General features: G+C 41.5%; 1 protein-coding gene and 1 pseudogene across 2 annotated transcripts in view; both read left to right on the top strand.

Annotated features, from left to right (window-relative positions):
- Nucleotides 1-12,766, top strand: part of DCTD (dCMP deaminase) — a 41,637-nt gene extending 28,871 nt beyond the window's left edge. For both annotated transcript variants that reach the window (XM_060184783.1, XM_016188808.2), the window contains exons 5-7: nucleotides 6,932-7,048; nucleotides 8,621-8,717; nucleotides 12,222-12,766. In XM_060184783.1, the coding sequence (XP_060040766.1) occupies nucleotides 6,932-7,048; nucleotides 8,621-8,717; nucleotides 12,222-12,300 (293 nt within the window). In that variant the 3' untranslated portion in view covers nucleotides 12,301-12,766. The remainder of the gene's footprint in view (nucleotides 1-6,931; nucleotides 7,049-8,620; nucleotides 8,718-12,221) is intronic.
- A 1,087-nt stretch (nucleotides 12,767-13,853) lies between these two features.
- LOC132536635 (large ribosomal subunit protein eL19-like) lies at nucleotides 13,854-20,148 on the top strand (annotated as a pseudogene).
- Nucleotides 20,149-25,421: the final 5,273 nt, after the last annotated feature.

The raw sequence follows: 25,421 nt of genomic DNA, 5'->3' as shown, positions 1-25,421 counted from the left end.
CTCTGGTCCTTGCACTTGGTAATATGTGCGCTTAATTGAGTGTGCTACCTCCTGGCCCCAATACGTCCTTCTCTCTTAGGCTGTGGGCCAAGAAAAATCTCTGACAAATCCCTACTTTGCCCTAAAGTAGGATTCTTGTAATGATGGGCAGAGCCTGGAAAATAGCCTCATAGTATCATTATTCAACAAAGTACCTGGCAGATAAACAACACAGTATGTCTTTCAGAAGTGATATAACTGTTAATTTCTAGTTGCTTCTCCCTACCCACTACCCCAGCTTTATGGCAAATCCTTTGAAAATGTTAAAAAGGTTACTTTACAGGTAGGAAAACTTCCTGGAAGGAATATAAGGCAGAGGAGTGACATTATTTGGAGCCAAATACTAGGAAGATTTGAATGAACTTGGATGTAGCCGTAATAATTTTGAGCATGGGGTGCTAAGAGTGATTGCGTTCGGGGGGTTAGTTTTCATGTTACTCCACTGTTAAATTATTGATTTGAAGGACAGGGACTTTGGAGGCCGGCAGTGACATAGGAGGCCTTGTAATTAAGAAATTAGCTGGTGAAATTCCATTTGCAGAAGCAGCAAAACAGTTCCCTATATGGATCAGAGAGGAGTTGTGACATGTCCATCAACAATCGGGGAGAGGAGGGAGCGTCTATACTGCTAGATCAGCAATTTTGATACCTCTAGGACCCCAGAAGTGAAAGCACTTAGACACTAATTTCAAGAAGTAATGACAAAAAGCTTTGTCATCAGAATAGAAGTAGAATATCTTGTAAAAAGTGAATGCTAAGTTTTTTTTTTCTTTTAATGCGCAGTCAGCCTTGAACCTGGGATACCTCATTTCCTGTCCATTATTCATGGCAGGGTGAAAGCCCAGTGGAAGGAATGGAGAGCGAACTGTCTATCTTTTTCTGCCAGAAGACCGGGGGCAAGGCCTTCCAAACTCCTGAGCCTTGACCCTCAGTCTTGTCAGTGAGCTGAACTGACCAAACTTTGAACGTAGGTGGCCACTTGGCCCCAGAACCTTCTGTCCTCAGTCTGGTGCTGAGACTGCCCAAGGCAACTGGAGCATGTTGGCAGAAGTGGTGTGTGCTGTGACAGCAGGTGCCTCTGGTCCGAAACCATAACCTAGCTCCTTCTGCCCCCATCCATCCTTTCCCTCCCCGTTTTCAGGTTGGCTATGACACATTAGCCCTTTAGGCTGAAGGCAGTGATTTTCTTTAGGTCAAATCCTCTGCTGCTACTAGTAAGGGATTTTTAAAGAAACTGAAGTGTTTCTTTTACTAGGATAGAAACTTGGTTTTTCCCGTCTACAGATTTTATCAAGTTCCAGTGGCACGTGAAGACAGTTGAGAGAAGAGAAACGTTTTCCTGCTAAATTATTTTTTTTGCAGCAAAAATTAGCATTTGCTTAGCATTATTCAGTTTTGCTTTTTTTTTTTTAAAGCCAGTTAAGCAACGTGAATAATACCACTGCCCAAAATAGATACAGTCTCAGTCTTCTATCAAATGAGCTGAAAGCCGAATTTATAAAGTGTTGGATCTCTTAAATCTAACCAAGGATGGAAGATATCCTGCTCATTTGTCAAACTTCTAGAACACCGACTACAGGAGACAGTAAGGATTAATCAGGCCCTGGAAAGAGAAAATTTGAAAAATACAGTTTTCTAATTATACAAGCTCTACTCCATGGTCCAAGGTTAATGCAGCTCTGAATTCTGACAGTTAGTAATAGAAAAGCGGTGGGGGGGAGGGGGAGACCATAGCATGTGAATTATATGAATTGTCTAATAATTACCTGAAACACAGGTCCTCCTGGCAATCACAAATTTATAAGCATTAGTCTGATTATCTCAGTCTTTGATTTGTTTCCTTTTCAGCCAGTGTTGAGTATAATTGGAAGGTTTTGTTTCACTCTTTTTGCTTATCAAATATACCTATAGTATTTGGAGAGCTCTTTTGCTCATTATTGCATGACCCTAGATGAGTAATTCTAGGTAAGTAAGTAGAAATTTTGTTTTAAAAAAATTGGCTATTTTGGAAATACTTCCTGGACACAATATATCTTTGAAATCCTCTTTATTTTATTCATACTGTGGATGTAAAAGCTTTGTTCTTCACAGGATCCTTAGCAGCACCATTCTCCTTGGTTGTTTTTATTTTTTTAATATTTATTTATTTGTTTTCCCTTTTGTTGCCCTTGTTGTTTTATTATTGTAGTTATTATTGATGTCATCACTGTTGGATAGGACAGAGAGAAATGGAGAGAAGGAAGGGAAGACAGAGGGGGAGAGAAAGACACCTGCAGACCTGCTTTACCGCTTGTGAAGCGACTCCCCTGCAGGTGGGGAGCTGGGGGCTCAAAGCGGGATCCTTAAGCTGGTCCTTGCACTTTGCACCATGTGCGCTTAACCCGCTGAGCTACCACCCAACTCCTGGTTGTTTTTATTTTTATTTTTTTATTTTTTTGCACTCTAGGTATATTTGGAGCCTAGGCAACACACACACACACTGGCACTGGAGAAAAGACAGACTTACTCTTTAATTTATTGTTCTCAGGTATCTAAAGTGTGTATATTAGTGAGGAAAGTTATAGAGAAGCCCAGAACCACCCAAAGAAAAGGCCTGGAGTTGGGTAGTAGCGCAGCGGGTTAAGCACAGGTGGTGCAAAGCGCAAGGACCAGCTTAAGGATCCTGGTTTGAGCCCCCAGCTTCCCACCTGCATGGGGAGTCACTTCACAGGCAGTGACACGGGTCTGCAGGTGTCTGTCTTTCTCTCCACATTTCTGTCTTCCCCTCCTCTCTCAATTTCTCTCTGTCCTATTCCAACAAGAACGACATCAATAGCAACAACAATAATAACTACAACAATAAAACAAAGGCAACAAAAGGGAATAAATAAATAAATATTTAGGAAAAAAGATTTGAAAAAAAAAAAAAAAAAAGAAAAGGCCTGAAGAAAATATGGGAAATTTGGCTAAGAACTACAAGTTGCAAAGGCTTTAGACTGTATGAATGAATGGATCCTTTCAGTCAGTGACTAGAAGAAAAATTAAAGAGCATGATTGAACTTGGAAAATACCCCAAAGGCAAGTGAATGAAAAGACCCAGAGAGAGGCCAGAGAGATGGCTCAGTAGGTAGAGTACAAACCTTCTATGTTTGAAGCTCTGGGGTTGAGTCCTTCTACCACATAGGAGCAGCAAGGATAAAGATAGATAGGTGGGACCTCTAGATAGTGGACTAGTACTGTAGTATGTGTCTCATCAAAATGTATAATAGAAAAATTTGTTCAGGTTGCTTAGTCCTGGGTTCACAGGGTCACATTCACATGACCCACCACATTGTGGTATTTAGATACTGGGGAGTCTTTTCTGCCTCTCTCTCTCTCTCTCTCTCTCTCTTTCTATCTGAGAAAGTCAGCATGGAACTTTGAAGCCCTAATGGTGGCCAAGACATAAAGAAACAAAGACAAAGAACCCCTACTAATTAGAAGAGAAAGGGGAGGCACACACATTGCCTTTACTAGGACCAGTGTTCAACCCACCAGCCCCTACCTGCAGAGGGGAAGCTTCACAAACAGTGCTGCAGGTGTTTCCCCTCTGTCTCTCTCTATCTGTCTTTGTCACCATCTGTCCAGAGAAAAGAAAAAGATGGTCGCTGGGTGTGGTGGAATCATGTGGGAAACTCTGATGGGAAAAACAAATAAGTAAAGCTGGAAAAGAGCTCCAAGAAACCGGTGATGCCGGCAGGTTTTTGAGTGGAAAGTATCTTGGAGAGATGGCTTAACCATAGCACATGCATGAGGTCCCAGCTTCCAGCACTACTAGATGCCACATTTGAGTAGTGCTTTCATTTGTCCTTCTCTCCCTGCCCCTCATAAAAAAGACTGGAGAGTAGTCCTTAGGGCTTTGGTAAAGATAAAGTCCTCCCTTAGTGTTTGGCCCAGATTTTAAGCCAGCTCACCAGAGCAGATTGCATGTCTGTCTTCCCAAATCTGTGTTATGTTAGGAACTTGAAATTGGCCTTATGAAACTATTTGTACCTTAGAAATCAACAGATGCTACAGATTAGGGTCTCTCTCTTTTCTATAGTTGCTTGTAAACATTTACTACTTTGTTACAGAGCTCCACAGGTTTCCACAGATTAGTGTTTCAGCAGCGTCAGGCATGTAACACACTCGCCTGAAACAGCATTTAGAACAATTACATGGCATAATCACAATGGGAGAAGCTTCATGAGCAGTAAAGCAGTGCTGCAGCTGTCTCTTTCTCTCTATCTCTACCTCCTTTCTCAATCTCTCTCTCTGTCCTATCAAAAGCAAAGAAAAGGGTGGGAGGAAGGAAAAAAGAAATTAAGTTTTTGTCCAAAGACATACTTTGGTGGCTGGTGGCAGCAGACTTTGCCCCTCCCCACCACCACACACACACACCTGCCAGGTGGAAAATGCAGAAGGTATTTGGCCTGGTGGTGATCTTAATTAAAGTGGGAAATATAGCCAGGGTACTACCTCTCTCTCCCTTTCTGGCCCCCCCTTCCATATTGATTTTTTTTTCTCTCTAGTTCTAGCCAATATATATATATATATATTTTTAAAGAAAGAAAATAGGTCTTAAGCTTTTATTGCTTTGAAGACCAAAGGCAAGCAGGAACAATGGGTATATATTTCTGAGTTTCTGTTCATTGGTCTTTCTTTGCAAATTCAGTTTTAACATTTACCACCTCTGCAAAGCCAGTGCAATAGAGTCATTGTCTTTCACCTAACTCAATTTATCAGTGTCAGATCACCTTGTCTCTCTAGGGCCATGTCAGGTAGCCCTGTCCTTTGGGTGCACAATTTCAAGGGGATGTAGAGAAGCTTGGAGTAGGAGTGTGTTTATCTAAAGTCCACCCTTCTTTCTGCAGAAAACAAGAGAAATCAAGCGTGCCTGGAACACTCCAGCTTTGTTTTTATCATTGTCAGATTTTGAATGTGTAGGATCGAGGATTGTGATCTGTTCCTTTTAAAGCATCTCTTGTGTCTCTGATGCTCAAAGGTTTATGTTACCCAACAGATCCTCTTTTTCTAATAAAGAGCTTTAGAGTTTCCATATTGTGGTTTTTGTAGTGAAGAGAAAGGAAATCTGTTTATAATCCTGTGCATTATTTCTCTAAACCACCCTTTATACCAGGATGTCAGAGGTTGCCCAAGAGAATCTGTTTCATATGGTAATTTTTATTAATGAGACCAGACCTGTGATAGTAAATTTTGCTCCAAACTTGCCTCTGATAAATTAGAGGAAGATCGTGGCAGTCAGTGTGACAATTTTCAGAGATTCAAAAGAAGACAATATAATCGTGTTTCCTTAACCAATTCTGTGACTCTGGTTCTGAATATTAATACCAGCACCATCAAGAAATATTTATTAGCTAGGGAAGCACATTTTTGATGCTTGAATTTAAGAGGACTTTCTGTTTCCCAGAGTCACCATCAATAATTGGAATCTGCATTTCCTTCTTTATTCATTCAATAAATATTTAACACCCATTATGTTCATGGCATCCCATTAGACTCTGGGGGAGCTTACAAAGAACATAGTAGACTGGTCTTTGCCCTCTAGGGGGAAATAAAGGAAGCAATTACATCTAATTGTTTTTAACACTGTGCAGTGTTAATCCCAGCTGGGGAACATCTTGGTCACCAGGGAAAGAAATGGGACTGAGTGGACTGATCCTGCCCAGTACCCTCTTGGTCAGTGAGCAGGATTCCTTTCTCTTCTGCCTATTGCCTCCACCCCCACCCCCCCTAAAGTCTGTTATATGGATGTATCTCAGAGGTGAGCTCAGGTTTGAAGGTATTATTGTCTTTTCTTCAGTGCTAGAGTGTTCATTTTCACTCATAACTGACACCTCCTAGAATATATATTATATATGTATTTATAGACTCACCAACATTTTCTGAAGTTGTCATAGGTCAGCTCTCTGCGCACACATGCACACACACACACACACACACTTAGGCAATGGTGGTTATAACCACAAAATGAGTGGAAAGTGGTACCCCAAAGTGAGTGGAAGGTAGGCCAATATCTTTCTTCTGTCTGAGCTAGAGTGGATGTTCAATAAATGTCCATTGAGTGTCATGACTAAAACATACTTGAGCTGTGAATTTAGGCCAGTATTTGTTTGTTTTAATTTAATTTATTCATGAGGAAGACAGAAGGTAAGGAGCTAAAAACTCATGCAATTGCAGTAATCTCTTAAGGATATAAATGAAGAAGAAAAAATATACTAAAAAGTTTAGGTCTGATTATTATGTCATATATATCTTTCTGATCAGCAGAACTGTAAATGAGTTTTTAGCCTTATTACATTTTTCTGTTTTCTGAAAAAGTAAACTTCTGGTTCTCCTTCCACTGCTGTTTTCCTAATGTGTATGTGGAGTGAGAACCATGAGGTGGAGCAGGTCCCTCAGGAGAGAAATGCTCAGCTTCACGTCTTGCTTCCCTTGCTCTTAAAAATCACTCCCTGTCCTCTTAACAGCCACTGAGACTAGCCCTGTGTATACACATCAGCACACCAATGAACCATTTTATGTGGACAACTCCATACCCCAGGGTCCTGTGGAGCGCCAAGCTATTGCTACGCTCGGATGTGTGACTGTACTTGACCTTGGCCTTTCCTGGCTGCTCTAGGTGCTCACAGAGCTAAAGCTGATGCTGCCAGTAACGGTTCTGCTGTTAATCTCCAACCTGTCGGACCAAATGGTCTTCATTTGAGATCCTCAGTACTTCCCGCTCCTGATCAGTTTTTCTTTTTTTTCTTTTAATAGAGTGTTATATGTTTTTGTTTTGGACTCGTAGTGGAATATTTCAGTGCTGCTAGTGTATTTCTTTTTTGTAAGCTGGCATCTGAGATTTTTCTTGTGGTCTCTTTCTACCTTACAGTGTGCCATGCAGAGCTGAATGCAATCATGAACAAAAACTCAGCGGACGTGAAAGGCTGCACCATGTATGTTGCCTTGTTCCCGTGTAATGAATGTGCTAAGCTCATCATCCAGGCAGGTAGGAACCCGGCTACCTCCATTTGTCACATTTGCATTGCTCCTTGCTCCGCAGTCGCTCCTTGCAGATGTGTTTGATCTCCAATCGCTATTGTTTAGATCAAAATTAATTGCACTATCAACTTTGCAAGCGATTTCCCCATGTTCTGTTTTCGAACGGTGCCAGGTATTCCAAGACTAATTGCATCCTCTGTGATTCTTAGCATGTTTTTAATTTCGTTTGCAACTTCCCTAAACTGCAAGCTGCCAAAAAAACAACACAGGCATTGCATATAATTACTGTCAATTTAGGCTTCTCTGACATATTGTGCATAGATTGGGGGGAGGGAGAGAAATGAACTTCTGTCAGAAACAAGGTCAACTGGGAGTCTGCATACGAAATTTTAATTTGTATCTAATACAGTGTAGATATTTGGAGACTTCAGCTTCTTGGCATGTAAAAATGCCCTGAGCCTCAAATGGTAGGACTTTTTAAGTTTTTCTTACATTATGGTTACCATAAATCTACACCATTGTATTCTGAACAGTTTCGCTTTTTCAAACTGTCACAGCTAAGATTCAGCTACGCTTTATCTCCATAAAACGCTCGGTGTGAGATTTAAAGACTTATCATGTTTAGCCAGATGTGGAGTTTACAGGGGCTGTTTATCATCAGCCTGTGGATCTCTGAGCAGAAAAGGTCTGGTGGCATCCAAATCCAAAGCCCCCCATGAGGAATATTGAGGACTTCTTTGCTGGTAGTGAATGACCCTTTAGGATTTTTCTTCCTTGTTCTGCATGGGAGAAGAGCAGCATGTGCTTTGAGCAGTCAGGTTTCTGGGATCCCTTCAGAGGAAGCTCTGAGAGCAAGGTGTGTCAAGTACCCTCCTGACTCTTGATTGTTTTAGGGTGTGTGTGTGTGTGTGTGTGTGTGTGTGTGTGTGTGTGTGTGTGTGTGTGTGTGTGTTGTGATAGAGAGGAAGAGGAAGAGAGTGAAAGAGACCACAGCACCAAAGCATGCATTGGGTCTAGGCTTAGACGTGGGTCATGCCCTACAAAATCTTTGATTCTCAATTTAATGTTACCTGATGAGACAGGAAAAGAAGCAAGAACTGTGTCTGCAGAGCTGTGTCTATGAATTGGTCTACAGAGTCATTTTGGGAGTTGAGGGGTATTGCTGTCTGATTTTGCTAGCACTTTCTGTCCTCCATCAGTCACCTCTGGAGTGAAGAGTAGCTGCCTTGTTAATTAAAAAAAAAAAAAATTGCTTGCCCACATCAAGAAAATTTGTTAGTCGGATCAGTGCTTGACTACATGATGTTTTCACTTTCCATTTATTGTCCTCCTCCTCCCCGCCCCCCCCCCCCAAAAAAAAAACTCCATGAGAATCAGAGGGCAGATTATATATAATCCATTCTGTGCTGTATTAGAAAGCAGCAGATAAATATCTCAGTAACTGGACATTGTGTGCAAGCCCACTTGGAAGAGGTGATTAATCACAGCCACTGAAAGCGCTCCCCCGTTTGCTTCTGTATGCCTTTTGGCGGATCTGTGTGTGCATGTACTAATGGCACTTCCTCTGTTGCCTCTTAAGGAATAAAAGAAGTTATTTTCATGTCTGATAAATACCACGATAGTGATGAGACAACAGCTGCGAGGCTTATGTTTAAACTTGCTGGGGTTACCTTCAGGTAAGTAAGAACAACTTGGGAAGGGAAGGGGCAGTTAAGACCCAGCGAAGCAACATTTGACTTTGGTTTGATGTTTAATTTCTTATGTTGCCTGATTGCCACACGTGGAAGCATCCTTTAAAATGTTACGATCTAAAGATTAAAGATCATGTTGGGGACCAGAAGGTAACCCAGTGGGTAAAGCAAATGCCATACCCTGAGGGAGACCGTGGGAGTGGATCCCTGGCATCACATGGGAAGCACCATTGAGTGCATCAAAGAAACCCCATGGATGGTTGAACAATGCATTGGTCTCTCTCTCCCTCCTGCTCCTCCTCCCTGTCTGTAAAGGAAGAGAAGAAGTGGACCACGGAGACTGCTTAGCAGTATCATGTATCCACTAGGCCCTCTCTTCATTTCCTAGCATTAGATTTTTAAAATGATTATTTTAAGAGTTGATTTTTAAGAGCTCTGTCAAAAGCCTCAATGACAATCTGTCTAATGATTATACTGTAATATCAGTAGTTTTCCAAGGCTTGGACTAATGAGTCTAGTAACAAGAAATTTGAAAATCTGCCAATTCCATAACATTAAAACTAAACCTTTGTAAATTTTACAAGTGTTACAACTCTGACAGCAGAAATTAGAATCAGAGTTACCTGCCAGGTTGGAACACCAGGAATTCTTTTGACAGCAACATTTTAAATTGAGATTCAATGTCATTTAGATTTGTGTGATTATCTTCACTTGGCAAAGATTTGAGATGTATTTTCTATTTGGAATTTACTCCAACCACCTTTGATTCATCTTGGAAAGTTCTTTTGAAACTGAATGCTTTTAAGGCAATTCCTTTATAGGATTTGTGGTCAGCAGCAGGGTTCTTAGCATAGGTAATTATCTCAGTATATGTAGATAATTTAGGTATTTTTTTATAGTAGGTAAGTTGAATTAGATTGTTGTGCCTTATCAGACTCAAAATGTTAATTTTTAAATTTTTATTCTTGTTTAAACTCAAATATACAACAATAATCCTGTATTTACCTTTTATCGATTTTTTTAAAAAAATATTTTTATTCATTTATTATTAGAGACAGAGAGAAATTGAGAGGGGAGAGGAGATAGAGACACTTTGCAGCCCTGCTTCACCAGTCGCTAAGCTTTCCTTCTGCAAGTGGGGACCAGAGGCTTGAACCAGGGGCATCCTTAGACATTAATGTGTGCGCTGAAACACACACCACATACACATCCCTTGGACGTGTGTGATACCACTGTTAACCAACTTTCTCTGGGTCAGTTTTCTCATTTGTTTGGGTTGGAGGGTGAGAGGAGAGATGCTAAAACACTACCATTTGTGGAGCTCCTTGTGATACTGCCCATGGTGCTGCCATGTGATGCAAGGGATCCAACCCAGTGCTTCATGCAGGGTGAGGTATTCACTCTACCCACTGAGATATCTGCTAGCTCCTGAAATTACCTCTAATCCTTAGCTCATCACATTATTATTATTAGCCTCCAGGGTTATTGCTGGGGCTCAGTGCCTGCACCACAAATCTACTGCTCCTGGGGGCTATGTTTTTACCTTTTGTTGCTCTGTTGATTTATCATTGTTGTGGTTATTATTATTGTTGTTATTGATGTCAGTGTTGTGGATAGGATATCGAGAAATGGAGAGGAGGGGAAGACAGAGAGGGGGAGAGAAAGACAGACACCTGCAGACCTGCTTCACCGTTTGTGAAGCAACCCCCCTGCAGGTGGGGAGCCGGGGGCTCAAACTGGGATCCTTTGCACCACGTGCGTTTAATCTGTTGCGCTACCGCCCGACCCCCTCCCCCACATTAAATTTTTTTAAATCATGTTATTAAGAGGTTAAGGGTTTACCATGTAGTTGTTGATACATGAGTACAATTTCTCATCTACACATGCTAGATGTTTGCAAAATACTCTCACTCCCAACTTAGGTCCTTTTCCTCCATTATACACCAGGAACCCAAACCCCTTCCTCTTCAGGGTCCTTTGCCTTGGTGCAATACAGCAAATCCAGTCCAAGTATCACCTTGTGCTTTCACATTCTGTCCTTGTCTTATAATCCCACCCGAGTGAGATCATCCCATATTCATCCTTCTCTATTTGACTTATCTCAACATAATTCTTTCAAGCTCCATCCAGAGAAGATGACTTCATCATTCTCAACAGCAACTCCAGTGCATTTGAAGAGATGCTTCCAAGTTGTGGAAGTCAGGTGCATGCCCCATTCAGTGGGCTACTTTCCAGTCCTGACCACTGACTCTTCAAAGAATTCGTTTGGTCCCCAAATATTTTTCTTTCAACTATCCTTTAAAGATTTATTTCTAGGGGCTGAGTGGTAGTACATTTGGTTGGGCATACATGTTGCAATGCACAAGAACCCTCGAGGGTTCAAGCCTTCGGTCCCCACCGAAGGCTTTTCCCCAGCAAGGGGAAAGCTTTGTGAGGGGTGAAGCAGTGTGGCAGGTGTCTCTCTCCCTTCTCTATCTTCTTCCCTCTCAATTTCTGGCTGTCTCTACCCAATAAATAAATGAAGATAATAAAAAAAATTAAATTTATTTCTATTTATTTTACCTGTTTTTATTTTATTTTATTTATTTATTTATTTTTACCAGAGTACTGCTCAGCTCTGGCTTACTGTGGTGTCCAAGGGGTTGAGCCTGGGACATGAAAGTCTTTTTTTCATAATCATCTTTCCACTTCCCACCCCCATCACCACTCCCCAATTAACTCATAAGGTACATTCACGAGTAAAAAATACATAGTAGGTTTATTTCACTTTTGCATTTTCAGAGCATCATTTCAAGCTTTTCCTGTGTGTTTTGTGGGTTGGTTTGTTTGTTTTTACCAGGATACCACTAAACTCTGGCTTATGGTTTTACTGGGGATTGAAATTGGAAACTTTGGCTTTCAGGCATGAAAGTCTTCCTATATATCCACTGTCTCATCTCCCCAGTCTTCAGAGCATCATTTAAAAAATTACTCTTCATTTACTCCTGCTATCTGGTTGTTTTTTTTTTGTTTTTGGTTTTGGTTTTGGTTTTTTTTTGGTTTTGCTATATACCAGAGGCTAAGAAAATCTACGTTTTGTTTTGTTTTGTTTTGTTTTGTTTTGTTTTGGAATAATGCCTAGTTGACTGCAGAAATTTCCTAGAAAATAAGATGAATCTGGAGGGAAAACGAGTAATCGGATGTCATGTTGTGCAGCTGACTAGTTAGGAATCCTTTGACTCCCGGATAATTCATGCATTCAGCTAGCTGAAGAACACCCTCCTCCTGCCCCCACCCCATGCATCTTTTTTGTCTTTCAGCTTTCCTGCTCCTTGTTTCGCTGGGTATGGAGCTCTGTAATTGGCTCCTACAGAGATAAAAATATCAAGTGAATCCCAGGAAATTTTTTTCCTTCCCCAGAAAATGTAGGTTAAGCCAAAGTAAACAAATTGCCTTTAGCTACTCACTGAATAATCTGTCTCTTTCTGTATTTTGTTTTTGAATATTCAGGAAATTCACACCCAAGTGCAGCAAGATTGTCATTGACTTTGATTCAATTAACAGCAGACCAAGTCAGAAGCCTCAGTGAGTTACATCTCATTAAATCTCCTGAAGAGTGGGATTCTCTTCTAAGAAGCTGCTAATGCCTTTCATCTGGAAGTTACACATAACTTTTTTAATAGCTGCTGCAGCTGAAGTAGACATCTAAAGGGTCTAGAGCCTCAAATCTGCCTCTCTATCTTGTCACAGGCACTCTGCATCTGTGGAAGCTATTGATTTAGGACTAAACATAAAGGAACTTGCAAATGATTGGGTTGCATGGGGCCGGGCATGAGGGTGTCTCCCCTTGTTGTCCTCTGAGTTTATCAGAATACTGGTGCCTCTGGAGCCAGGGATTCATTCTCTGCATTTTAGCCCCACTTCCCCACTGCCTGTGCTGGAAGGACAAATAAATAATCGTTGTTATCTTCCTGGCGGGATGAGCAGGCATACTGATGTGAACATCTGGCCCAAATGAAGCAGAACATGTAGTGTCCCCTTGGAAAAAGAAGAAGGAGAAGGAGAAGGAGAAGGAGAAGGAGAAGGAGAAGGAGAAGGAGAAGGAGAAGGAGAAGGAGAAGGAGAAGGAGAAGGAGAAGGAGAAGGAGAAGGAGAAGGAGAAGAAGAAGAAGAAGAAGAAGAAGAAAGGGGGGATCCACATTAAGTGTTTGCTTTAAGGAGTTGAAGGAACACACACACACACACACACACACACACACACACACACACACACACACACACACACCCCCAAGGGAAAAAGGAGAGAAAGAAAGAAACAGCCTAGAGAGGATGGCACATCTGTGCTGGCAGTTGATGAAGATAACTGAATAGGGTGTTTCTGTGCTTTTGCCGAGTTCCCCGTAATAATGGGGGCATATTCTCTTGGGGAAAGAGGGGAACCCCTGTTGTTCTTGTTGCTTTTTTAGTTTGTTTGCTACATGGGAAGCCCTTACATTTGTTTATCAGGATAATGAGTTGTTCCTTGGAGAGATACCTGTTTTCCCTTGTTGTCTTGAAGACCGAACTCTGCTACATCAGCTGTGGGGGGTAGGCACCCTCTTCTGCCACTTGGAAATGTGTTGGCACCTCTCCAGGTTCACTTCCAAGGCGGCTCTGCAACCAGAGAAAATATATTACTTCCCTTCCTGCAAATGCAGTGGGAGAGAAGTCTGAGCAGCTGGGAACTCATGCTCTTGACCCCATGCCTTCACCGACACAGATGTCACCTTCCCCATCACTGTGACCTGGGTGGGGGCTGTGGGACTCTGAACCTTAACGTTTTCTTCATTCTACTTAAATGAAACATTCCACAACCTTTGCGGAAGAAACAGTTCCCTGATCCTAAAGACAATCCCCATTTAAAAATGCCTGATGGTTTCACGGGTTTGTATTTTGTCTCTGAGGTCTTGTACTCTGCATGTTGGGCTGTTTGTAGTCTGGCTCTGTGCCAGTCTTGATAAAATCTTATTGCCATCTGCCACACCGATGTGTGTTCATTTTTAGATTGGAGTGACATGCTTCACTTTCTGTTTGTCTGAAAGCCCATGACCTATGTTCTGGCGCTCACAGAAGAGTCTGAGATGCTACTTTTCTCAGATCAGAAGGTGGTACGTCTTCATAGACCAGACTGAGGAAGTGAAGCAAGGCTCTCTCCCACCCCATCTCTGCCGTGACTTTCTGATATATCCTCCTCCCTCCATTATCATCCCTTAGTTCTGTGACTCTTGAGTTCTGTTGCTTGCTCATATGCCCCCACCCCCACCCCCTACATTCTTTTATTTCTGGGACTTCACCACTCCAGACTGGCTTTGCAGATAAAGTGAGATAGAAAGACAGAGAAGCAAAGAAACCACAGTCCTGGGTTTAAACCTAGGTTGCACACATGTTGAAGCAAAGCACACTTTCAAGAGAGCTAATTTGCCAGCCCCCAATTCTCTTAACCTTCCTTCTTGCCTTACCTTTTTTTTTTTTTTAATATCTCTTATGTCCTTCAGATTCCTTCTGTTGACTCCAAAATGCTCTATAGGGGGAAATAATCAGTGGATTAGGAGGTGGTACTGTGGAATAAAGTACCAGACTTGTATGCATGAAGTCCAAGATTCAATTCCCAGCAGCCCATGTGCCAGAGTGATGCTCTGGTGTGCTCACACTCCCCTCCCCTTCCCTTCTCTCCCTCTTCCCCCCATCTCCCCCTTCTCTCCTTCTCATTAGTTAATAAATCTTTGGGGAAAGTAGAATCAATGGAGAACAAACCCACAAGGCACAGGGATGTTGTAATAGTTATACAAAAACTAGAGCTGCACCATGCTGTTATTTTGAAGAGACACCATAGCACTTCTCTACCATGTGGTACTAGAGCTCTCAAACTCAGAACCCCATGCATAGTAAAGCTCGTGCTCTGCATGGTGAGCTATGTCCTGACTATTCATTTTTATACTGTCTTCTGTCTCTCCTTTTTTTTTTACACTGAGTTTTGATGAGACAAATTGGCTTTTTTCAATTTAATTTTATTTATTATTCTTATTTTATTTTTTTTTCCCTAGAGGGAGGAGGGTAGCAGGAAGAATCTTTGACCAGAAGGATCTGGTTAGGTAGTTCTGTGCTAATAACACTCCCAGTGTGGACACAGCACACTTCCCTGTCTAGACTGTGCTGTTGAACTTGATTTTCATGGAAATGTGTGAGTACCTGCATCTTTATGTCTGGTGTCACTTTAGGTGTTGTAGAGCCCTCCTGTCCAGAGAATTCTTCTGCCTTTGTCAGAGTTCCACTTAATGCATGTTTGCTTTGAACTGTTGCCTTTGCAGAGAACATTCCACAAGCAAAAGAGTTTCTAGCTGTCTTTTTGCCTTGTAGGCATTCTTCCATAGGGCAATGGAAGACTGTCTCTGAGAGGTGTTACCTGTCCTGGCTAATGAATGACAAAGAGACAACCATCCCCCTGAGCTGCTAGGAGCAGAGCTGCATTGAAAAGGCAGTATTTGAGGGTGAAATGACAGCAGCTCCATTTCCCTGCCACATTATATGCTGGTTAAAAAAAAATTATATATATTCTTTTTTTTTTTTTTTTAATGAAGTAGACAGTTTGATATGAAAGAGACAGAACAGAGCACCATTGTGGCATATATGCTACCAAGGTTCCAACTGAGAACTTGAGGAATGCAAGTCCTGGCTGTTCTTTTTTTTTTTTTTTTTCTTTTTGCTAAATTAAAAATGGAGCTAAACAAAGGAATGAACATAACAAGGAAATGAAATACAAACCTCAGCTAACATAACCAGCCAGTCTAAATGTTCTGGACACCAGGTATGATTTCTGAATTTCCTGTGTCATTATTGGCCTGTGGAAGAAAGAGATTTAGTAGGGGAACAAGGCAGTGGTGCACTGGGTTAAGTACACATTATAATGTGCAATGATATAGATTCAAGTGCCCATCCTCACTTGTAGGGGGGGAGCTTCACAAGTAGTGAAGCAGTGCTGCAGGTGTCTCTATCTCCCCCTTCTTGATTTCTCTCTTTATAGTGTTTTGTTGCTGGGTTTTTTGTTTGTTTGTTTGTTTCAAGAAAGCTTTAGTTTGGGATTGGGAAAGTGTCTCAGGGGAAGAGGCCCTGGGTTTGATCTTCAACCTGAATTAAAAGTTGTTCTCTAGGTTGGTAGCATTAGAAAAAAAGATATTCATAGATGGGGTCCTAGAAATTGTTTCCACCTTTTTTTGACTGACATTTCCTTTTGAATATCAAATGTTCCTCTATAACCATCATCTACCTGAGTCCCTGAGAGCCTCTTTTCTTGCACCAGTCAACCTTTCCACCACCCCCAACCTCCCCCTTTCACCCCAGAAAAAAAAAAAAGAAGAAAACCTAGCCTTTCTAAGAGGCTGTTACTGTGCTTCCTCTGTCCACCCACAGGTTTCTGGTCTTTCAAGACTGAGCTGAGCTCCTGCCTTTTCTATCACATCTCCCTAGGCCTTCATCAGTTTGAGTGATCTTTTTCGTCTCTGAAACCCTACAGCAGTAATTGTCAGCAACAATCTTTTTGGCAATGAATCGTGCACTGTTTTATGACATCTCTTCTACTGTCTAGCACTGTTATTGAAACATTTCATTTCACTTTTCCCATTGCTCTCTCCCTGCCCTAACTAGATGATTAACTCTGTTAAGAGAATATGTTGTATCTTGTGGGTCTGTTTCCAACTGCCTTCCATCCCTTCCTTCCACCCCACCCCCCAAGGAATGCTGGGTGCTCTATACAGAGGCATTTAACACAAACACTTATTCTATTTATTAGTTATGATTCTGAATGGCTGGCAAAATAGCTCACTTGGTTAATGGGCTGCTTTCCCATTTTATATTTCCTATAAAATTCCCTTATTTTCCCAGGTTTGAGCCCATCTGTTTCACACACACACACACACACACACACACACACACACTGTATTGAAGAAAGTTTTGGTGCTGTGGTTTATTCTCCTATGTTTAGCTCCAAAAGGCCAGTCTAGAGCAGTGAAACCCCAGCAATGAAGGAAAAAAGAAAAAAAAAAAAAAAAAGTCCTAAACAGTTAATGCTATTTATATACTTTCCTCATGTTAGGGAGCTACTCTCTGCCCTAAACCAACTTTCTAGCCCTTTTCTCAACTCTGACACCATCTTCTCAGACAATAATCTTAGTCCACATACATGCTAGCTATCAGGCTCAGGCAAAAATTTACTAAAGTTATGGGCTCCAAGGAACATACCTAAAATAGACTTCCTAGCTTCTTCCCACATGAAGACCCCTAATTTCATCTACTCAATTCCTACCTTTGGATTCCTGTTTATTAAACAGTTTTCCCTGCTTTATATCTTGCCACCTTTCAGCCACCAAATTGCAGAGAATACCATGATCTATGGTATATCTATGGATCTATCCTGACTTTCCTGGGCAGATGACCTCACCAATGTGCCCGGGAACCTCACTTCTCCACACACAGCCCTACCCCTCTTCTTCTAGCGTTTGCCCTTCTTCCGTAGCCAGTCAACAGCATCAGGTTGAGCCTGATGTAAAGTTTCGAGACCTCCTTTGAATCTGGAGAGGTGGCAGTCGTTGACTATGTGGGTCATAGTCTGTCTGGAGCTGCAGGGGCAGTTCGGGTCGTCTCTGGCTCCCCAGCGATGGAACATAGCGGCGCACCGGCCATGGCCTGTTCGATAGCGATTGAGGAGGGCCCAATCATAACGTGCTAGGTCAAAGCCGGGTTGACGCTTGCAGGGGTCTGCGATGAGGTGCTTGTTCTTTATCTCAGCTGACTGCCAACTCTGTTTCCAAGAGTCTGGAACAGAGAAGTTCAGTGTAGGCGTAGGGGACCAGATCTTACCCCTCTAGGGAAAGATAGAAACAGGCTGGGGGTGGGTTAGGAGTATGGATCGGCTTGCCAACATCCCTGTCCAGCAGAGAAGCAATTAAAGAAGCCGGACTTTCCACCTTCGGCACCCCATAATGATCCTGGGTCCATGCTCCTAGAGGGATAAAGAATAGGGAAGCTTCCAATGGAGGGGATGGAACATAAAACTGGTGGAGGGAACTGTATGGAGTTGTACCCCTGTTATCTTACAATCTTGTTAATCATTATGAAATCTCTAATAAAAAATTTAAAAATGAAGTCAAGAATCTGATTCCACTTAATTCGTGAAGGAGCTGATTAAAAGCCAACTCCTCAAATGACTTGCTGTGCTGATTTCCTCATGAATGATGGGTGGGGGCAAGGGGAGATATCAAATAGAAAGGTTAAGAGAAAGAAATCTTCCAGTTAGCATCCAGGGTCATTGGGCACATTTATCTCTGAGTGCAAAGGGTGATGACTATTTAAATGTCTTGTTTTTAACTTCTGTATTTCAGTGGAGGCATTCTTAAATGTGGTTTTAGATTAGGATTTTGGCAATAAAACGGGCTCTTGGCAGGATACCCAGAGTTGATGTTTCCATTGAGAAGCTCATCTGATTAGAGAATGTCTTGACCTTTCCAGGTCTTAAATCTCTGTAGAATGCTTCCTCTCACAACAGTTTATTACAACTTCCATTAATGAAGATAAATTTTTAGCGTTGTTGAAGATGTCAGTTGTGCCTTTCGCTGCTGCAGCCGTAGCCATAAGTATGCGCAAGCTTCAGAAGAGGCCTCCAGCGTACACAGAGGCAAAAAGGTCTGGGTGGATCCCAGTGAGACCAGTGAAATCGCCAGTGCTAATTCCCAGTCAGCAGATTCGGAAACTGATCAAAGATGGGTTCATCATCCCAAAACCTGTGACTGTCCATTCTCGGGCTTGATGTAGGAAGAACACCTTGGCTCACAGGAAGGGGAGGCACATGGGTTTTGGTAAGTGAAAGGGTACTGCCAATGCTCAAATGCCCGAGATGGTGACCTGGATGAGGAGTATGAGAATTCCTTGTCGCCTGTTCAAATCTAAGAAGACTGACTGCCACATGTACCACAGCCTGTACTTAAAAGTGAAGGGAAATGTGTTCAAAAACAAGCAGATTCTCTTGGAACACATTCACAAACTGAAGGCAGACAAGGCTCACAAGAAGCTCCTGGCTGAAGCAGGTCTAAGACCAAGGAAGCACAAAAGCATCATGAAGAGCAGCTCCAGGCCAAAAAGGAAGAAACCATAAAGACTTTGTCCAAGGAGAAAGAGACCAAGAAGTGACTCTCCCTTCTCTTTGTACATAGTGGCCCCTAGTACATTGAATCATTCAATAAAATGAGACTATTATCTGCCCCCCCAAAGTCAGTTGTTACAGATAATTTTTTAATATTTTATTTATTTATTAATGAGAAAGATAGGAGGAGAGAGAAAGAATCAGACATCACTCTGCTGCTACATACGCTGCTGAGGATTGAACTCAGGATCTCATGCTTGAGAGTCCAGTGCTGTACTCACTGCACCACCTCCTGGATAATACAAATTGTTTTAAAGGTGTGTTTTGATAAGAAGGAGTTATTACTTTGTGGTGGGGTGCATAGCATGCAGCCTTTTATATTTGTGCTATGCCCCTTCCATCTTTTATCTCTTTTTTTCTTGAACAAGGAGACCACAGTAAGGGATTCAACCATAAGTAACAGACTCTTTTCTTGGTGACTTAAATAGTCTGTTTTGATTGTCCTAGAGGTGGTACAGTGGTAGAGGGCAGGACTTGGAATGCATAAGGTTCCCAAGTTAGAGTCCCTGGGCACTGCATATGCCAGAATGATGTTCTGTTTCTTTATTAATAAATCTCTATGCAAGGATTCAGATTCAAGCCCCCTAAATCCCCATCTGCAGGAGAGAAGCTTCACAAACAATAAAACAGTGCTGCACATCTCTCTACCTCCCCTTCCTCTCTCAATTTCTTTCCTATCAAATAGAATAAATACTAAAAGGATATTTAGACTGGGGATATAGTTCATTAGTAGAATGCATGCTTTACATGTACAAGGCCTAGCACTGAAAACAAAAGACAAACAAAAAAAATTAGTATATTTTACTTACATATTAGGTCCCAGGATAAGTATAAGGTAAGTAGGTAATAGGTAAGTATAAGTCTTTAAGAGAGAAAGAGAGAGAGAGCTTCCTGCTGCCTTGCCTTATGCTAAGATTCCTTGGAAGTATCAATAGCAGTTTTCAAACAAAATTATGAAAGTATTTTAATTTCTTTAATATTGTAAACTCTTCACATACTGAGATAAACAACATATTTTTATGAAAAAGCACTATTTCCAGAACAATAATAAATATTTAGTTAAAAGAGTAGCATTGTCTTACATTTTTACCACTCAGTGTCTGGCATTATAGGAAAACAGTTGGATTCTTAGTTCTGAGTGTGCTTTTGATCTGTTGCGATATGTTATTTTAGTTGAAGAATATGAATAAAATCTGGCTGTACACATATGTAACTGGAAAAGAGTATTTTAATAGCGTTTTCTGAAAGTTATACTCTTTGGTATCATACCATAACTTGATTGTGTCTCTTTTCCTGTTTATCTCTCCAATCTTATCTCTCTTCCTGTGGAGTTCCGGCCTCACCTCAGTACGCTGCTCTTTCAAATAGAGACAGCACAGTACTAGCACTTCCTCTAGGGCCATAGCATCTCCTGTGTGGTACTGGGGCTTAAACCTGAGCCTCACCCATAGCAAAGCAGGCCTTACCCAGTGAGCTATCTCTCTGGTGCAAAATGTGACCGTATCTTAAAAACTAGCTGCCATGTGAAATCTAAAATCCTATTAATGAACGTTTCCTATTCCCTTACATTAAGATAATTGATCTGTCTTGTACTTCAAATTGATGGTCTACCCATGCGTGACATTCAAACATACATCATTCATTAGGAAAATGCTAGTTCCTAGAGTTACATAGGTCTTCTAAGGGTTGACACATTTCATCCCAGAAATCAATTTTGCAAATATCACGATTGATCTCATTAGAAAAACTTTTTAAGTATTGGGAAGCTAGTCAGGTTCACAAGCCAGATAAATTTTCTAAAATCCCAGTTTTATCTTGAAAGCTTTTTAGCTTTCTTCACATTTTCCTTGAAGTGATTGCTTTACTTTGTTCATTTTCAAGGATGTTTTTCAGATTCTCGAATCCACATAAGCCTCATTTGTCAGTCTGTCTTGTAAAAATGGGAGCAGACAGTGGCACACACTAGTTAAGCACACATTACCTAGGTTCAAACCCTCAGTCCCCACCTGCAAGGGGAGAGAAAGCTTCACAAGCAGTGAAGCAGTGCTGCAGGTGTTCCCTCTCCTACTCTTCCTTTCAATTCCTCTCTGTCTCTATTCAACAAATAAATATTCTTTAAAATGGTCTGCAAAGGAAGAGGCCAGTTTGCCCTGCAACTCAAATGATGGAGCAGCCGTTTGTCCTAAAGACTGTTGGTGTGCTTTGATGTCTGACACAAGAGCTCTATGCTTCTTCCCATTCCTCCAGGGAAAGTTAAATAGTCTTAGAGGGGTAGCACAGTGGTAGAGCACATCTTTCTCATGTATGAGGCCCTGGGTTTGACACCTGGTACTCTCTAAAACAAAAAGACTCAAGGGATGACATTTAGAACATGTAATACTTTTTTTATTTTTTCACTCAAAAGGGTAACCATCTGAGCATTAATATGGAAAGAGTTTTGCCAAAACAGAGCTTCGCAGAATCCATTGCTGTCCTAGCGTGTCTGCAGAATCAGACTTTGAGAATCACTGCTTTCAGTGACAGTAGCACAAACCAGGACTCACTATTACCTTTGCCCCCTTTTGTAGGCAATTCTTGGACTGGGTGACATTTCAAGAGTTGATTGTTTAGAGGCCTGAGAAAGTGGCTCAGTGGATAGAGCATATGTGTCTTGTGTGCATGAGGTTCAAGACTTGGGTCCCCAGCATCACAAATACACTGCAGCAGTACACTGATTTTTCCCTTTCTTTCATAAAAAAGTAATTTGAAAAATGGACTTTTAAAAAAAAAACATTTGATCATTTTCCCCACCTATTACTTCACTTCATAATGTAGTGAACATGTAAAATATGTTCATATCATCAATTTAAGAGAAGAAAAAAATAGATCTGCTCTTTTTTGCATCTGCTATGCATCTCAGTTTGCAGCAGCTGAACAAATGTAACAGCCTTTTGTGCTTTTGCAAATCAGAATATCACAGGCCCTCTTACTAAATGGCCCTGTGTTAAAATATTAATAAGAGATGGCAAATCAAGTCAAATCACAGCAGGTATATTTCAAGAGGTTGCAGGTTTCAGCCTTGGTCTATCTGCCTTCTGGACTTTGAGTTCTAATGAAAACCTTGTCCATTTATTAATATTTTATGACATCTTTGGCCTGGGCAGCATTGCCTGAGAAATAGCATATATGGATATACGGTGTGTGTGTGTGTGTGTGTGTGTGTGTGTGTGTGTGTGTGTGTGTGTCTTGACTCCACTTTTTGTCTCTGTCTTCCTTAGATTGGGGGACAATAGTTGTTCTTTCTAGGTCTAGATAAGGTGGCTTGGCCATCTTCATGGTAGACTTTGAGCTCTTAATTACCTGTGGCAGCCCTTGGAGACAGAAGAAGCAGTGAAGACATCATTACTTGAACAACACTTACCGAGACTGGTTATAGCCACAGCTAATGAGGTCAAGGTTACTTGCTCGAAGACCAGGTAGCCCAGCCACCCTCCCAGCTGCCTCCAGTCAACTGCCTCCCAGATGTTCCCTGCCTTCTGGAAGGGGCCCAGGGAGAGCAAGCCAGCATGGCTCCTTTTGTTTAAAACTAAACCAAATAAAAACAGGTTTTCTAATGTACCACCCCCGGTTATCCCTCTCTAGGAGTATCAGACTTAATTATTTCAATTTAATTTGTTAGCCATTCAGTGGTTAATTTTTTAAGCCCAGTGATTTATCAGCATATTTTTATGATAAGCAACATTTAATATCTGTTAATGAGGGTTCAAATGGACCAACTATTTAATTTCATAATAAAATGAATCAGGAAAATATTACTTAGAAGAAACTCCATACTGTGAGTATGTTTTGTGGCACTGGTTCCTTTTACTGCTAGAGGAGAGAGAAAAGGAGGCTTGGGGGGGGGGGTGGTCCTGATTTCAGCCCCTCCAGTCAGCAACTCTGACCTCTTAGGGGGAACGTGGGCAAGAGGAGGGAGCAGAGAGGAGCTTTTATTACGCTAACAAATATCACATACTCTGACAAAGCCTGCTGAGCCCCTCACCTCTCTGGCACACTAATGCAGCGCTGTTGTCATGGTTGGGCTGGCTGTGATCACATGATATGCAGGGCCAGCAGGAAGAAAGTGGTAGCAATTTAAGACAATTGCTGGGGTGGGCCTGTGGTGCAACCAGTAAAGTACACAAGTTACCCTGCTCAAGGACTTGGGTTTGAGACGCTGGTCTCTACCTGCAAGGAGGGCTGGGGGGGAACTTCACCAGTGGTGACACAGTGTTGTAAGTGTCTTTCTCCTCTTTTTCCCCTATTTCTTTTTTTTTTTTAATTTCTTTATTGGGGGATTAATGTTTTACATTCCACAGTAAATACAATAATTGGTACATGCACAACATTTCTCAGTTTTCCACATAACAATACAACCCCTACTAGGTCCTCTGTCATCCTTCTTGTATCTGTATTCTCCCCAGAGTCTTTTACTTTGGTGCAATACGCCAATTCCAGTTCAGGTTCTACTTGTGTTTTCTCTTCTGATCTTGTCTTTCAACTTCTGCCTGAGAGTGAGATCATCCCATTTAAAGATGTTTTTTTTAAATGTTGATGGAGAAATGATAACTGTTCCTGACCAAAATGCATATATCAAGAAACCCAGTTCTTTCCTGCCTGGTGATGTGGAACACCGACTTATGTTAGTTGAGTAGCTGTGACAAACTTTTATTTTTCCTTATTTTCTTTATTTTTAAAAAATCATTTGATTTGGAGTTGATGGGTTACAGTATAATTGTTGAGATATGGGTATAATTTTTCATTGTATCTGCAAAATACTCTCACCTCCAACTTAAACACTTGTCCATTATATACCAGGACCCCAAAGCACCTCCTGCTCTGTCTCTTCCCCTCCTTTCTCAGAGTCCTTTGCTTTGGTGCATTACCCCATACTCAGTCCAGCTACCGTGTTTTCTTTAAAAAAAAAAAAAAAAAGAGGCAGGAAGGTGGCTCACTGGATGGAGCATAGGATTTGCATGCCTTAAAGTCCCAGTTTGGACCCCCTGCAGAGACTTTGAAGCTGAGTAATGTTCTGTTCAGTCTTAATCTCATAAAAAATAAAATGAGGGGTTGGGTGGTGGCGAACCTGGTTGAGAGCATGTTATAATGCTCAAGGACCCAGGTTTGAACCCCTGGTCCCCACCTGCAGGGGGAAAGCTTTGCTAGTGACAAAGCAGTGCTGCAGGTGTCTCTGTCTCCCTATCTCCCCCTTCCTTCTCTATTTCTGTGTCTATCCAATAAATAAAGATAATAAAATATAAAAACAAATAAAATGAACTTTTTTTTCTTAAAGAAATATGTGTTGATAACAATATTGTCCCCAATAGACACAACATAAAATCAACCTAGATGTCCTTTGATGAGTGAATAGATGAAGAAGTGGTGGTATGCATACTCTGGAATACCGCTCAGCTGTAACAAAGAGAAAGGTCTGTTGTTTGTGACAACGTGGATGGAACTGAAAGGGATCATGCCGATCAAAATAAGTCAGGAAGTGAAACACAATAGTGTTTTACTGTTGTGTAGAATATAAGTCACCTTGGATGGACCTTGAAAAAATCATGTTAAGTGAAATAAGTCAGAAACAGAAGGATGAATATGGGATGATCTCACTCTCAGGCCGAAGTTGAAAAACAAGATCAGAAAAGAAAACACAAGTAGAACCTGAAATAGAATTGGAGTATTGCACCAAAGTAAAAGACTCTGGGGTGGGTGGGTGGGGAGAATACAGGTCCATGAAGGATGATAAATGACATAGTGGGGGTTGTATTGTTAAATGGGAAACTGGGGAATGTTATGCATGTACAAACTATTGTATTTACTGTTGAATGTAAAACATTAATTCCCCAATAAAGAAATAAATTATAAAAAAAAAAGAATATAAATCACCAAAGAAAACAAGATGGGAAAGCATATCAAATATGAATCCTGAACTTTGTGGGAAATATAGTGGTTACCATACTTAATGGTCACTACGAAGGTTAGGGATGGGAAGCATGGACAGAGATTGTTGTTTTCGCCGGGGCTGGCTTCACGGGTGGGTAACAAACGACCAGAAACACACGGCTGAGCTGAGAACGCAGTTTAATCTTTATTCACGAGCGGGCAATGTGCTCTTCCATCTTTCTCCTCCAGTGGCAGAGAGGGACTCCTAAACTAATCACCACACAGATCTCTCCTGAATCCTCCTCCTGCGGCAGCTGCGGCAGGAACTCAGGAATTACGTAGGGTAGGGGGTGGGGAGAAGGGGAAGCGCGAAACTAGCAGGTGGTTTAGCCCCTGCTAATCTGGGGGGTGGGGGGGTGAGCCCAAACCAATGTGAAGCAAGAGATCACTTTGATAGTGGGATACACTGGGATTTTGGTGGTGGGTGTGGTGAGGTTTGCACAGATGAAGTTGTGAAGGTGTACTCCCCTGAAGTTTTTTGTTTGTTTTTTAAGCCAGCACACAACTAAGTTTTG

The sequence above is a fragment of the Erinaceus europaeus genome, chromosome 2, assembly GCF_950295315.1.
Source record: "Erinaceus europaeus chromosome 2, mEriEur2.1, whole genome shotgun sequence".
NCBI classification, from domain to species: domain Eukaryota; kingdom Metazoa; phylum Chordata; class Mammalia; order Eulipotyphla; family Erinaceidae; genus Erinaceus; species Erinaceus europaeus.
The sequence above is the reverse complement of the archived record's forward strand: the minus strand, read 5'-3'. Positions and strand labels throughout refer to the sequence as shown.